General features: G+C 38.5%; 1 protein-coding gene across 9 annotated transcripts in view; it reads right to left on the reverse strand.

Moving 5' to 3' along the window:
- ncor1 (nuclear receptor corepressor 1) overlaps positions 1 to 15,827 on the reverse strand; it is a 124,351-nt gene that overhangs the window by 86,640 nt on the left and 21,884 nt on the right. For all 9 annotated transcript variants that reach the window (XM_061961961.2, XM_061961966.2, XM_061961963.2 and 6 more), the window contains exons 3-8: positions 12,267 to 12,361; positions 6,940 to 7,144; positions 5,926 to 6,102; positions 3,215 to 3,328; positions 2,558 to 2,614; positions 2,375 to 2,427 (exon numbers count right to left, since the gene is read on the reverse strand). In XM_061961961.2, the coding sequence (XP_061817945.2) occupies positions 2,375 to 2,427; positions 2,558 to 2,614; positions 3,215 to 3,328; positions 5,926 to 6,102; positions 6,940 to 7,144; positions 12,267 to 12,361 (701 nt within the window). The remainder of the gene's footprint in view (positions 1 to 2,374; positions 2,428 to 2,557; positions 2,615 to 3,214; positions 3,329 to 5,925; positions 6,103 to 6,939; positions 7,145 to 12,266; positions 12,362 to 15,827) is intronic.

Genomic DNA, 15,827 nt, shown 5'->3' on the forward strand with positions numbered 1-15,827 from the left:
AGACTCGAAGTTGCGACCTGAGCTGCTTATTACTCTGACTCTGTTGGATAAATGTGAAAAAAATAGGCAGCGCATGTGTGGAACGAAGGTAAATGACATCAAATATTAACTATTCACTTTATTACATGTTGTAAAAGTAGCCAATGACACTCAAATTGTGTAGTTATTAGCCTCAACCCAAGTGAACAGAATGCTAATGCTAACAAGCTAACGCTAAAGCCGATGTGTTTGTGCTGTCGACATGAGATAAACGATGACAGTTAATTATTTATGTATTGTTATTTACAGCTGAAATGGACCAGAAGGGATCGCCTGACTTTCATGAATTCATCATTTACCAAGAGGACAACTTTCTGACTGTTGGCCATTGCGGACAAAGCCTGACTTTTTATCAACAATTTTGAACACTTTATTTTTTGAATCATCTAATTTTGTATGTGATTGCTTTGTATTTCATTTACTTACTTTTAAGTAAAAGAACTGTGACTTACATGCTATCAGGATAGAAATATAGTAAACCACTCCTCCATTAGGCATCAGCCTGATTTGTATAAACTACCCTGAACTGTGAAATGCGGTGGAAACACAAACCACACACTTCTACAAGAACCTATAGATTCAGGAACCACAATTTCCTGAACTTGTGATGGAAAAGGGCCTATTGTTAACGTTTGTATCAGGTGTAGGTTTTTATAGACATTGACTAGAGGTGGAAATATTTGTGCAACTCACGATTTAATTCTAAATCTTCAGGTGACGATTAAATTTAATATCGATTCTCGATTCAATACAATTCTTGTACTATTGTTTAGTTTTCAATGATGTCACGTCCGGCCCACATCCAACTCATTGAGTATGCATGATGGTTGAGCAACGCTTGTTCACAATGAGTACTAGGTGCCATTTAGCCTTTCTCGAAGAAAAATGCCTCTATGCTTGCGTTGTTTTCGGCTGTATGAACCTTTGAAATCGCGAAAGGTTCGTTAAAGTTTTTTTAAATATATTTTTAATATACTTTACTCGTTTCGTATTTCCCATTGAAGTATTCTCTTGATATTATTTGTATTTTAATTTTCAACAAACAGAAACCAGAAAGTCAGGGTCAATGATACTTTGTCAGGAAAGGTACTTCGATGTCTTCCCACTTGTTTATTTTGTCCACAAACGTGTCAAAGTACATATGATAACAAGAGAAAAATCAAATATGGTGATGATTCAGTAATTGTTAGTTTGTTAAATGGATATGCAGTCACGGGTGTCGAGCTGTTGAGTGCTAGTTTGTTTACATGGACGCGTCTTCGCAAACGCAAAATTAAACCATGAAATGAAACATTACCCGAGCAAAAACGATGCATATCCGGGAGAGTCTTGATACCAATTTCCTTGACCTAACCACACAGAAAGAAGTTATGGAGCTCCATGCGTTTCCAAGTTTTTATCTGTTTTGTCGTGTAAAATGACATTGGAGCACAAGATAGTTCGACATGTCTGGGAACTCCACCGACAAATAACACTTGATATCACCCAACAAATCTTTTTCTGAAAAGTATAGGGATCTATTCCATTGCATAGTTAGATTTTTTTTTGCTCGTATCTGCTTTTTGCAGGAAGGTCTAGGCGCCTTGCATACTCCGTTCACGCGCTGCTTGCTGCACAACAGCTATCTTGGCTGCTCGAACACCAGTTTTTTACTTCCGGGAAGAAGTGACGTGACAGAATACAAGCAATAAAATTTGGTATATGAATTATAATAAAACATTTTCAAAGCAGGTTACAAAATATCTTCTAAGCTGCTGACATGTGACTTATACGCTTGTGTGTTGGCCTAAAATACAGATTTTTAATTTATTTATTGTATTTACAAAAATCACAGAATGTTAATCTAATAAAAGAAAAGCGCAACTCCAACTGCAAACCAATCCTAGTTTACAATACTTGGGATATTAATTTACAAAGCAATTAAGAAGACATACACATTAATATAACACCAAAAACAGGACATCTAAACATTAACAAAAGCAACAGTATCAATAATAATATTAATATTAACAATAGTTGTTTATGTTTTTAATCCAAAAATAGATTCAAATGTTTTAATATATATATATATATATATATATATATATATATATATATATATATATATATATATAGTTAAAAAAAAAACCCGAATCTTGAAAAATATGAGTCGATTTATAATCGGAATAAATAAAAATTGTGATTTGGATGTGAATCGATTTTTTGAGCTCTCTTAATATTAATGTAATGATTTACTTTACTATGACCCTCTACCCTCCAGCTGTCAATGAACCAGCGCTATCAGGTGACCGGGAAAACATAAATATTTATCTAATACATAAATCAGAATACTCACGTTTTAATGTTGTCATGGTAAACTTTTGTGTCTGATGGCTGATTGTAAAGAGGCTAAGAGATGGAAACAAAAAGGGGCACCAGAGGAAGTGAATGGTTATTAACTAGCTATGAACAAAGTACTTTTCTGCTTTCTAATGAGTTAGGAACTATAAAATTAAATAAAAGTCACTCAAAAACATACCAACTCGACTTTGGGACCAAGGCCTTCAAGTACTTTATGGGCCTCTTCAGCTTTTTTCTGGAAAACAAAAGAACAAAAATGTAATATTAAAATTAAATAAGAAATGTTAATGAGAACTACAAACCTACGTCACATCTAAAAAACCAAAAGGAAATAATCACACAGACAACGACAGCACAAAAGGCAAGTTAAGACAACAAGCGGACAATATAAATATGCTCATCTACTCATTCTAAAAGAATATTTCAAACATGTCTTTAGAAACCAAATAAAACATTCTGCACAGACTTTAGGGGGCTGAAGGGTTAACTGCCGACAGGGTGGGAAGGCGTGTCTCCACTGACATGAACTATAGTAACCTTCCCCGTTGTTCATAGTGAAACACGTCGCCAGGACTTTCCCTGCACTTGACTTTAAACTTCCTAATGAGTAACAAAGCTAAAATAAAGAAATATAAAGTGTGTGCATACACAAACTAACAAAAAAAAAATTCAGTCATGCATGAAATGGTTGTTAGTGAAATAAGTTGGCACTATTTGCAGAAGAGCCATTCAGTACAATTATTTCTATACTGTAGAGAGTTCATACTAGAATGTTTTGGAATTGAAAAGCAGAAAACTCACTCAATGTTTTGGAATTGAAAAGCAGAAAACTCACTCTGTTCTCATCATAGATGATTTGTACTATGCTGCGGTGCTTGTGTTCAACCGGGGGAGGGGTCACCGGTTTTTCTGGCTCCACTGGCTTTGCTGCTTCCTCCTCTAGTTGTTGCTAGGAGACAACACCAGCAATTAAATCCCGTTAGGAAGAGTACACCAAATAAAAGACACAGGACTAATGCGGGCACGCACTTTTTTATCTATTCAGCAACAAATTGTATTTGATTCTCACTCTGTCATGTGGTTATCTGATTAAATCTTCTGATGGGAAACACTCAGACATAATCAGTTTTGTGGATATATCAGTTCAAGTATAAAACATGAGAACTCCAGCTGTGGCACTGGGGTCATGCGGATGACTCCAGACAAGTCGAACTGGTCAATGTTTGCCTTGTCAATGTTTACAAGCTAAAGGTTATGTCAACCACCAAGTTACAGAGATAGATTAGGAGTTCCTGAAATGCCTCAAACAAATAAATCCCTAGAAATCTTAGGAAAAAAGGGGAAAAAAAAAATATATATATATATATATATATATATATATATATATATATATATATATATATATATATATATATGTTTTCTCTAGCAGCAAAGCTGAGCTTGCATTCCTGGCTAATGAGGGAGAATTCCAAAACAAATAGCAGGACTAAAATAAACAAATTAAATTAAAAACAAACAGGAAGGTTAACTGATAATTAAAAAATACTGTCAGTCTTCAGCTCTATTAACTGTTTTTTTGTGTGAACATTATTCAAATTTATAAGCGATATGTTTGAAATCATTATACTACGTAAATGTACAGTTCCCCCATACCAATGGCTTACTTTGTCACAATTAAATGTTTCAGATCATCAAAAAGACCTAAATATTTTAAAAAGAGAGACCAAATAAACACAAAATGCAGTTTTATTTATAAAAGAAAACATATCCAACATGACCCCACATGAAAAGGTAATTGCCACTAAACTTAATAACTGGTTGCATTTAGCAGCAACAGCAACAATCAAACATTTGCAATAGCTGGCAATGAGTCTTTTACATCACTGTGGAGGAATTTTGGCCCACTGTTTTTTAAATCCGGTTTCCGAGCATGAGCCGCCTTTTTAAGGTCATACCACAGCAGCTCAATGGAATTCAAGTCTTGACTCCAACTAGACGACCCCAAAACCCTAATTTTTGTTTAAAAGGGGAACCACACTTTTTCATAATTTTGCTTTTCGTTCACAATAATTTTAAGAGATAAAAAAACATAAGGTTTTGTTTTTTTTTTGCATTCTAACTTGTAAAAATCGTCTCTTTCTAGGTAGCTAGCAATGCAGCTAATGGGAGCAATCAATTCTACCTCTAAATCACTTTAAAAATACATTAAAAAACCCCATCACCAATACTTATTTAATGTTACGCAACATGTATTATAACCAAGCTGTAGCGACATTGTTATTATAAGAGCGAACACTGAGTAACTCTCTTTCTAGCGTAATAACATCGACATGCTTCGGTATTAGCCGTAAAATCTAGCTTCGGAAAGAGATAAGCTACCTACTATGTCAGCACGAAACGCGTTTGTGTGTGTAATGCACAACACAATGCAATAAGACACCTACGTATCTGTACTGAATGTAAAACATGAACAATCATTTAACAGTATCTGTAAAGTATTGGCCCACATTTCATGTTTTGTCTGTACACAGCTAGCCGGACAGCATATGCACTGTAATTGTAATAACACGCACGATGTGCTGTGTGTATCATTATCGATATATACTGACTTAGTTGATGGACAGTTGTCTGTTTGGTCCACTAGGGACGTTTTTAATGGTTTATTTAGGGTAAGCACGCCATTTATGTCAATATAGCTTGTCACCAAATTCCATATTTGCAGCTTTGTATCACGCCGACCTCACTCTCTCGGCTTCCGTCTGCTCCAACGTCTCACCCTCTTCTTCGTGCTCGCTTCTATAAGCAGCAGTTCATTCAGCTTCAAAAAGATAAGGTTGTGAATTCTCATTTGTCCAAAAATAGTCATGTTCGTTGTCTATTCCCAAGGCTGCCATGATTAGAAAACACACACGCATTTGTTTCCAGATGTAGGACACACATTTGTTGGCAGATGTCGGAAGTGCGGTGCTATTGAAACGGAAATCAAGGCGCGGAAAAAGTAAATCCCGGCATTGATTAACATGACTAAAATATGGTAAATATAGTACATATTATATATTGTTATGAACTTGTCTGTATACAAAACATTGATGGAGGGTTTTGAAGTTGTTTTGGAGGGCTTGGAAGGCTACAACGGTGACTCCCATTAACCGCATCTACCAAGCATTTTTTATCATCTTTAAAATCCACATATTAAAAAAAGACGTGTGTTCTTGTCTCTCATAACGATTGTGAACGATAAACAAAATGAAAAAAAAAGCAATTCCCCTTTAAGCTCCTCAGTGATAGATGAAGTCGTTCAAATTAAACTTCATATACATGATATAGATTCACCCAGTCTGATAACCTGAAACATGGTCTTTTAAGATGTAATTGTAATACATTTTGAGATTTTAAAATGTGTATGACTTTCTTCACAAGCTTTAATGACACTTTTTTTTTTGACAAATTATGCCAATATTACACACCAACGCTTAGTTTAAATTCAACAAAAATAATAGAAGAATAGCACAACCATTTTGCTGAAGATTTTGGTGGATAACTTACTTGCTTTTTCTTTAGTTTGGAAATCTGCTGCTCCACTTTAGCAATCTCTCTGTCCACACGGTCCATACTCTGAATCAGCTCCTCTTTTGACAGCTTCGAAGGGGAAGTGTCAGGTTCTTCCCCGATGTGTAATGCAGGTCCACCTGAGCATTCCAATTTTACAGTGAATGGTGACTCCTAAAAAAACAGATTATCATTATTAAACTATAAAATAACACCTTGACACAACAATGCAACAGTAAATCAATGATTTAAACAGAGTTTGCATTATATTCACTTTTGGGGTACCAATCATTACCTGTTCAACAAGTGAATGTGCATGCAATGGCTAGTTTCGGTTTCGATTTTTAGTTACCATATTTTTCTATAAATTAAGAAATACATTCTTGAAATACTTCATTGTGTGTTGTAAATCTTTAGAATTAAAGAGTTTCACTATTTTAAATTGAACTACCGAAATAAATTAGCTTTAAAAAAAAAAATCTAATTTATTGAGAATGAGATTCGCCTTTGTATGAATGCCAAAGAAAGGAAGTGTTCTTTCTTAACAGCTTTGGCATGACATAAATAATGAATGCTGTCGCAAAATACAGCTTCAAGAGTATTCAATTGAGAGAGAAAATACATAAAAATGAACATAATTAATCAGGCTCCTCCACATCGAGAGGAGCCAGATGAAGTGGTTCGGGCATCTGGTCAGGATGCCACCCGAACGCCTCCCTAGGGAGGTGTTTAAGGCACGTCCGACCGGTAGGAGGCCACGGGGAAGACCCAGGACACGTTGGGAAGATTATGTCTCCCGGCTGGCCTGGGAACGCCTCAGGATCCCCCGGGAAGAGCTGGACGAAGTGGCTGGGGAGAGGGAAGTATGGGCTTCCCTGCTTAGGCTGCTGCCCACGCGACCCGACCTCGGATAAGCGGTAGAAGATGGATGGATGGATGGATGGATGGATAATCAATCAGGGGCACAGTTCTTTACAATGTATTTGTGGGGAAAAAAACAATGGAACTTACCTTTTTGACCTCCACAGTGGCTCTCAGGCTGTCCTGTAATGTATGGTGCATGGGCATGAGAATACCCCCAGAAGGAGGGGTGCGGGCAATGTGAGCCTCGGCAATAGACTCCATGCGTGGGCGCTTAGACTCCAGTGCCTCATGTTCAGGCTGAGTTGAGATGGTGTGAAACTGCTGCTCATAACCATGGCGTCTCTCTGGAGGCCTGCAGAACCAAAATAGCCCAAACAAATACACTCCTGAACAAAATCTTGAGACTAAAGGAAAAATACAAGTATTCACATTTTGCATGGGTGGATTGCAACCAAATTATAGGAGAATACATGTAACAAAAGAAACAAGAGACAAAAAATAGAGTTTAAAATTTATTAAAAACTGCATTTTAGGGATGTAACAATGTGGAAATTTCATATCAGTTTTATAGTGACCAAAATTATCACAATTATAATTATCATCGCGGTATTGAATGTGCTCATAAAGTACTAATTGCTGGGTTGAGATCATGTGACCTAAAGGCATTTCTAGGTTTCAGGCGATGGTCTGGAGCAGGGGTGGGCAAACTTTTTGGCTCACGGGCCACATTCATTTTTATAATTTGACAAATGGGCTGGGCGAGCACATGATGCATTTCAAAGCATATCATATCTTGGACCTAAGAGTAAACTTCCCAAACATGGGCTATACATCTATTTTCAACAATATCATATCAGAACCTCAAAGAAACACAGAAATGGTATTACAGGGTTGCCACCTACATTTTCTTTCAGTGGGAACAGTGTTGTTGATCACCCTTTTTTGCCAGTGCGTCAAAGTCTAGTATCAGTTTTGTTGTGGCAATCCTCAAAACAGATCTTTGCTGAATTTTGTCCTATTATTTGACGGGCCGGATTAAAAAGACCAATAGGACGGATGTAGCCCGCGGGTCGTAGTTTTTGCCCATCCCTGGTCTAGAGTCCCATTAGGCTACTGTTTATTTACCTGCAGCCGTACAAATTTGGGCATATTTTGAAAGGTTTAGAGGCAAATTTACAAGCAATCATGAAAAAATATTTAAAATGGTATGGAGTGGATTTATACACTCTTATGAAAAATTATTATTGAAAGATTTAAACCAGGGGTGCCCATTAGGTCGATCGCAAGCTACCAGTCGATTGCGAAGGGTGTGTCAGTCTATAGCTAGCCAGGCATAAAAAAAAAAAAAAATCTAAAATTAGCAATCATCAATCTTCACTATGACGTCCCTTTTGTTATTTGATTGACATTCATGGCACCCGAGAATCTTGTCAGATGACGCTGGCTGCTGCGAGCTCTATATTAAGAAAAATACAAACGACAGGAAGACGAGAAACACTTTTTATTTCAACAGACTCTCACACCAAACCAGCTGTCAAAAGCCTAAAGACCAACCGCACAGTTCCTGTCTTCACAATAAAAGCACTCTGCCATCCTGCCTGCGCTAACAAATTTAGAGTCTCAGAAAGCTAGCGCACACAAGCTAGCAAGCTACGGAGTTTGGTGTCAATGTATTTCTTGTAAAGTGTATAAAAACGAGTATGGAAGCTGGGCAAATAAGATACCAAAAACAACCACCTTCATGTGGTATTAGACAGAAAGGAGGACTTTTTTTCTCCTCGACAATGTAAATTCGAAAATGTTGAAGTTATCAGCACTACTGTGAATCCTGTCTGATTCCAATCAATGCATGTCATCAGAATCAGGTAATACACCAACTTAAATAGTCTTCATGAAAGAAAGGAATCCATATTTGTTAAACATGCTTGTATTTTTATTAAACACCTTAAACATGTTAACAAAAAACGTTTGTTTCATAAATAAATAAATAAAATAATTAATTTAATTCACTATAATATATTCTTTAAAAAAGGGATGTAAATAAACATTTAAAAACAAGTGTTATTATTTAGTATAGTATTAACATAAATATTTTTCTTACCTAATATTGTTTTGTTCTATTTTAAATTGTTGCTGCTTATTGTACAATGTACTTTGTTGAGATTAATATCATATATATATTTTTAAGAGATTTCGCCAATCCTTTTAGTCACTTTTTTTTTTTTGTCGGGGCGGTATAGCTCGGTTGGTAGAGTGGCCATGCCAGCAACTTGAGGGTTGCAGGTTCGATCCCCGCTTCCGCCATTCTAGTCACTGCTGTTGTGTCCTTGGGGAAGACACTTTACCCACCTGCTCCCAGTGCCACCCACACTGGTTTAAATGTAACTTAGATATTGGGTTTCACTATGTAAAGCGCTTTGAGTCACTTGAGAAAAAGCGCTATATAAAATGTAATTCACTTCACTTCACTTTTTCTGTAATAAAAACGATTGGCAACAAATCTAGCATCTAGCTCGGGTGTTACTGGTGATTGTACTCGTGTTTAGATTCTGTCGCGCCATGTCTTGCTTTGTGTCGCTGGGAGCCTTTCTCTCTATAAAAAACGCCAGTGTCCTCATAAATTGTGAAGATCGCTGTCCACGGGTATATCTCGAATATATTAAATTAAGTCCACAGCGTGGACACGCTGCCTCCGCTCCAGACAATCCTGTGCGTATGGCTGGTGTTAATGTGTATGTAAGTGTGTTATGGTGGTCATTTTACCCATGGTCTTTGAACACACCATGTTGGCAAAGAATGAACAAGTGTTGTGTGTCTAGGAATGAAGCACAGGGGCAGACGTGTGTGCATGGAGGAAATACTTGCTGGAATTTAGAATCAGAATCAGAAGAGTTTTTATTGTCATTGTTTGAGAACGGGTTCACAAACTAGGAATTTTACTTGGCGCAATCGTGCAACATAAAACACATAACACAGAATAGAATAACATGAGCTGTAACTGAGCTATCAGATCTTGTTATTGTTCATGTGCCTGATGGCCGAAAGGAAAAAACTGTTCAGGTGGCGGGAGGTGTGGGTCTGGATGGACCATAGTCTCCTGCCTGAGGGGAGAGGGGTTAGCATAAAATTGGCCATAAAAGCTAAAAAGAGTGTCAGACTTTGTTTGTTTTCTTCTGGACGCAACAATACATTATATTACTGAATTTTGTTAGGTGTGGCGGCTAATATGAACATAAAGGAGAAAACCTAAATGTTGTTAAACAGGATGTATAGCGTAGCGCTTTTATTTTGAAGCCGGAAAAGTGTGTGATTGGTTTGAGAAAGTGTCTTGACATGTTTTGATGTTGTATCGACAGTTTGCAATTAAAAAAAAAGTCTCCTTTCGACATCCTGCCGACAGTCTTTTATTTTTCGTGAGCTTTTATGTCATTTTACGTACTAAATTAGTAAAATTAACAATCTAAGTGTTATGTTTTTACTGCACCTTAATCGTAATCTGAACACGGAAGTGAAGCACCACCCACCTCTGGAACGAAGCGCGCAGCAGGCGTTTGCTGCAGGGATGTCGCTCTTCTCACTGCGAAAAATAGTCCTTTCTTGTTGGGAGAACAACTTGCTATGGCTTTGAACCTGATATTTCGATAATGTTCCCTTTTCTTTTTCCATTTCTGTTTGCTTGTGACTCATCAATAAGTGAACTGCAGCTAAGTTCCCCCTGCTACGACACAGCAGGAGGGTCAAAAAAGAAGTGTTTGCGTTAATCGCCGTTATTGAAATTTATAGTTAAAGCGTTATTAGCGCGTTAACTTTGACAGCCTTAATATTTTATATAAAAAGGCTATATATCCGTATATATAAGGCTATATATACACATTCACACATTACCAGCTGCTGATTGATGCCACTGCTCAACCTGAAGCTGCTTTAAGCCTCTCCCTGGCAGATGTCATCTTACGGTTTTTGGGCGGCCGTCAGCATTAGTAAGGACCTTAATTTAGGTCGTGGAACGGCCTGTGTAATTTTATTTAGGGCATATCACTTGCCCTTTTTGCCACAATAACTATAGGCACTTTTAAATCTAAAATGACTGTCTTACTGCATCCAACTATTGCTGAAGTGGTGCATTGCATTGAAGCCTTGCTTGTACAGTTCAACAATCCTGCCACGTTCAAAGCCTTTTTGCCATCAGGAGGCCATGACAATGAAATTGTTACTCAATAGAATTTGTGTCTTGCACCTACGTTTTTGTTTTACATTCTGATGCACTAAATACATTAAAGCAATCCACCAAGCCAACATTCAAATACTTGTAATGTTATGCTGGTCTTAAAAGAAAACTTCACTTCTTTTGAATTTTACTCATCACCCAGAATGCTTATGTGAGACAATAATACATATTTCCCTTTTCTGTGCACTCTAAATAATAAAAAAAAACTGCTTGTACCGGGCGGCTTACAATGCAAGTGATGAAAAGTGAACTGTTCTGCCTATAAAGCCCTTCAAAATACCTCTGTAAGTATGTATGTAATATTGTAACAGGCTCATTCATGATAATATATAATATTTATGTATTTTGGTCATTTTAAGCATTACCGGAACTTTTTTCCTGGGCCCATTAATTTAACAGAGCGCATTGCAACAACAACAACAGCATAGCGAGCATGTTCTGTGTTTGCAACCAATAACTATGGCAGACTTCGGGAGAGCCTTGGAGTGTTATCATGTAGGACTATGGCTAAACGTTCTATGGGCAAAATAAGAATAAAACAAAACAGTCACTAACAATGTCCACTCTCACTGGGATTGTTGTATCTTTCAGCACTAAACTTGCACTCTACTTGAGCTGGAAAATTCAGCATATCCTTACCCCTCAGATTGAAAATGCGGGGAGCACATGCGCATTTGCTGAGTCTTCAGGTCTTATGCTATGTTCTATTTGGTAAGAGCCAGTCAAGTTCAGAGTAAGTATCCACTGCTTGAGTCAGTCCGGATTTTTACAGTGTGTGGAATTTCAAATTCAAATTTGATTTTTAACCTAGCATTAACTTTTACTGACTCAAAGACAACACAGCGGCAGCAGAAGAAGTTCAAGTAGCTAGATTATCTCTAGCTAGTGGCCGGAGGAGAACAGTGAGCATGGTGATGTCTTACTAAGCCAGAAAAGTAGTTCTTAGTTCTTACAATAACAATGTCGCTTCAGCTTGGGAAATATGCAGGTCACAGCATGTAAATGGGGTGTTGTTGACATTTTAAGAGAGTTTTATAAGCAGACCAGATCACCGTCTAATGTTAGGAATTTTTTACTATTTAGAACGCACAGAAAAGGGAAAGACGTGTTCGTGTCTCAATTATGGAGTGGATCATGGGCAAAATTTACTTTAATCAATTTTGTATTTTCTTTTTATCACTCCTGAACAAATGCGTCAATGCTGTTACAATCCAACAGGTTAGTAATTTGAGGAAACATGTGTTACCTTTCAGTCCCAGGGTGGAATTCAGATAGTAAAGACGGTCTTCTTCGACCCTGTGGATCCTGCAAGTGAGACCGGTAATCCTGGACAGTGAAATCCTGAAAGACAAGATAAGTAAATCACATATAATATTTTCAAACAATATTAACAAGGTAGTGATTTGTATTAGCAAAATGTTTTATATTTCAACCACATTTTGTAAATGCCACTAAAGGCGAACTTGTTTAAGTCACCAATTCGTAGAGAAGGTAATTGTGTTTGTTACACTATTCAAGTAAATAATAAATTACATGCAAAAATACTACTTATGTCGACACCATCCCATCTCTGTTATTCTTTTAACTAAAACATTTTTTTCTTAAGTTTTGATGTACTGTATAAAGTCAAATGTTAAAACTTAAATTTTTAAATCAAAAATAAAATTTGAGATGGAAAAAAGTTAGCTCTATGAAATTTTTTTTGATGTTGACATGTGTTGTGTTATTGTCAAGTTCCTTATTATCACTAAGCAGTGTGAAAAACCAACAGTGACATCAATACTGTCTAGTAAATTTAAAATTAAAAGCTTAGCAGTAGTAACCTGCATTCTACCACAACAACAGGGGCTCAGGTTGTCAACCTCAGCGTGGTGAGCCCTGGAAACTCAAGCAAACTAGGCCAACAACAACACACAGCCACAAATCAAAGGTACCATGGTGTAATCCACTATGGCATTGGTGTAGCAGACTTTCAGGCTTCAGCCTGATTGGTTAACCTTTGTGCCCCAAGCAGGCTGCAGCTCTCCATCCTTTTAAGCCACCGTTTACGGAATGAGGACAACAACGAAGCTTTTGCGCCCGTGCAACCGCTATACTATTGCGTGTGGTGAATGGATCTGGAGCTACGCGCAACTTGGTAGCTAAGACTTAAGATACTCGGGCCGAGCAGAAGCTTATTCTTAGCAATATTGCCATTTCATGAATTTTGTTTTAACAACCACAGCAACTAACAAAATGCACCCACTAAAATGTAATTTGTTTTGGCTTGTTCACAAGAAAGATTCCCACATGCCCAAATGTTTTATTTTTAACAAAAATTACCGCAAGAGCTCTGTTAGATAAAAATATAAAGAATCAAAGAAAAAAATATGTACATATTGCCGTTGGTCAAAGCATCCTATATCATCACTAATTTTCATTGTGTCTCCACCCAAAGTCATTAGTAAATGTGTAACAAATGGCAGGTGTCATTTTGGATTACGGTTGTGTTAACCATTTGGCACTTAGGTCAACATTCGGCAGCCAATCCGAAGGGCTTCGACATAAACAGTTACCACTATTTTACTTTTTGGAAGTCAATAATGGTATACAGTATGCCACAATATATTATTTGACAAATAAATTATATATATCTAATGGGGTTGTATAGGCTTAGATTGGGGTAGGTTGTTTCTTACTGGAGAAAGACGTCAATGTATTTTTGTGTCCTACCTTCCCTTTAGCTCGAAAATCCTCCAAAGAATTGTTGCACAGCAGCTAAACGAACACTTAGCGTCTAAGAATCTCTGTGAACCCTTTCAGTCTGGTTTCAGGGCAAATCACTACGCACAAATGACTAATGATCTATTGTTAACTATGGATGCTGATGCGTCATTCATGTTGCTGTTACTTGATCTTAACGCTACTTTTGATACCGTTGATCATAACGTATCAAAACACGTATTGGTATGTCAGACTTAACCTTTTCTTGGTTCAACTCTTATCTTACTGACAGGATGCAGTGCATCTCACATAATGTGACCTCGGAGTATGTTAAGGTAACGTGCAGTGTTCCACATGATTCGGTTCTTGGCCCTGCACTCTTCAGCATTTACATGCTGCGACTCGGTTACATCATACGCAAATACGGTGTTGGCTTTCACTGTTATGCTGATGACTCCCAACTCTACATGCCCCTAAAGCTGACCAACACACCAGATTGTAGTCACCTGGAAGCGTGTCTAAATGAAATTAAACAATGGATGTCCAGCAACATCCAATGTCCGGTCGATCTACGTTCCCATCCTCACCTATGGTCATGAGATTTGGGTTATGACCGAAAGGACAAGATCACGGGTACAAGCGGCCGAAATGAGTTTCCTTCGCCGGGTGGCGGGGCTCTCCCTTAGAGATAGGGTGAGAAGCTCTGCCATCCGGGGGGAGCTCAAAGTAAAGCCGCTGCTCCTCCACATCGAGAGGAGCCAGATGAGGTGGTTCGGGCATCTGGTCAGGACGCCACCCGAGCGCCTCCCTAGGGAGGTGTTTAGGGCACGTCCGACCGGTAGGAGGCCGCGGGGAAGACCCAGGACACGTTGGGAAGACTATGTCTCCCGGCTGGCCTGGGAACGCCTCGGGGTCCCACAGGAAGAGCTGGACGAAGTGGCTGGGGAGAGGGAAGTCTGGGCTTCCCTGCTTAGGCTACTGCCCCCGCGACCCGACCTCGGATAAGCGGAAGAAGATGGATGGATGGATGGATGGATGGATGTCCAGCAACGTTTTGCCACTTAATGCTAAGAAAACGGAAAAGCTGATTATTGGTCCTGCTAGACACCGGCCTAATATAAAACCACCTTAACATTTGACAACAAACCAATTACACAACGCGACTCGGTAAAGAATCCCGGTATTATCTTCGACCCGACTCTCTCATTTGAGTCACACATTAGGAGTGTTACTAAAACAGCCTTCTTTCATCTCCGTAATATCACATCATACCACCACCGACACTGAGATCAAAATTCATGCGTTCGTTACGTCTCATCTCAATTCCTGTAACATATCATTTTCGGGTCTACCTGCGTCTAGCATTAAAAGATTACAGCTGGTACAAAATGCGGCTGCTAGACTTTTGACAAGAACAACAAAGTTTAATCATATTATGCCTATACTGGCTCACCTGCACTGGCTTCCTGTGCACTAAAGATTTGTTAAGGTTTTACTACTTATGTATAAAATATTAAACTGTCTAGCTCCATCCTATATTGCTGATTGTATTGTACTATATGTCCTGGCCAGAAATCTGCATTCAAAGAACTCCGGCTTATTAGTAAATCCCAGAGCCCAAAAAAAGTCTGCAGGCTATAGAGTGTTTTCTGTTCGGGCTTCAATTCTCTGGAATGCCCTACCGGTAACAGTTGGAGATGCCACCTCATGAGAAGCATTTAAGTCCCATCTTAAAACTAGTTTGTTTACTCTAGCCTTTGAATAAACCCCTTATAGACCAGTTGATCTGCTGTCTCTCTTTTCTGCTCTGCCCCCCTCTCCTGCATGGAGAGGTTATCAGGTGACCATGGATAACCTAGCTGTTCCAAGTCGGGACCCAGAAAGGACCAATCCTCTTTGCATCAGTTGGTGACGTCTCTGCGCTGCTGACTTGTCTTTATTCAACATGATCCCCTGCTGGCCTCCCAATGGACTGGACTTTCACATGAAGTCGGGACCGGGGGTGGACCACTCCTTATGCATCAGTCGGTGACGTCTCTGCGCCCCGAAGTGTCTACATGCAAGAGGATCCCCTGCTGGCCCCACTATGGACTGAACTCTCACA

Source organism: Nerophis lumbriciformis, linkage group LG09, assembly GCF_033978685.3.
Source record: "Nerophis lumbriciformis linkage group LG09, RoL_Nlum_v2.1, whole genome shotgun sequence".
Taxonomy (NCBI): domain Eukaryota; kingdom Metazoa; phylum Chordata; class Actinopteri; order Syngnathiformes; family Syngnathidae; genus Nerophis; species Nerophis lumbriciformis.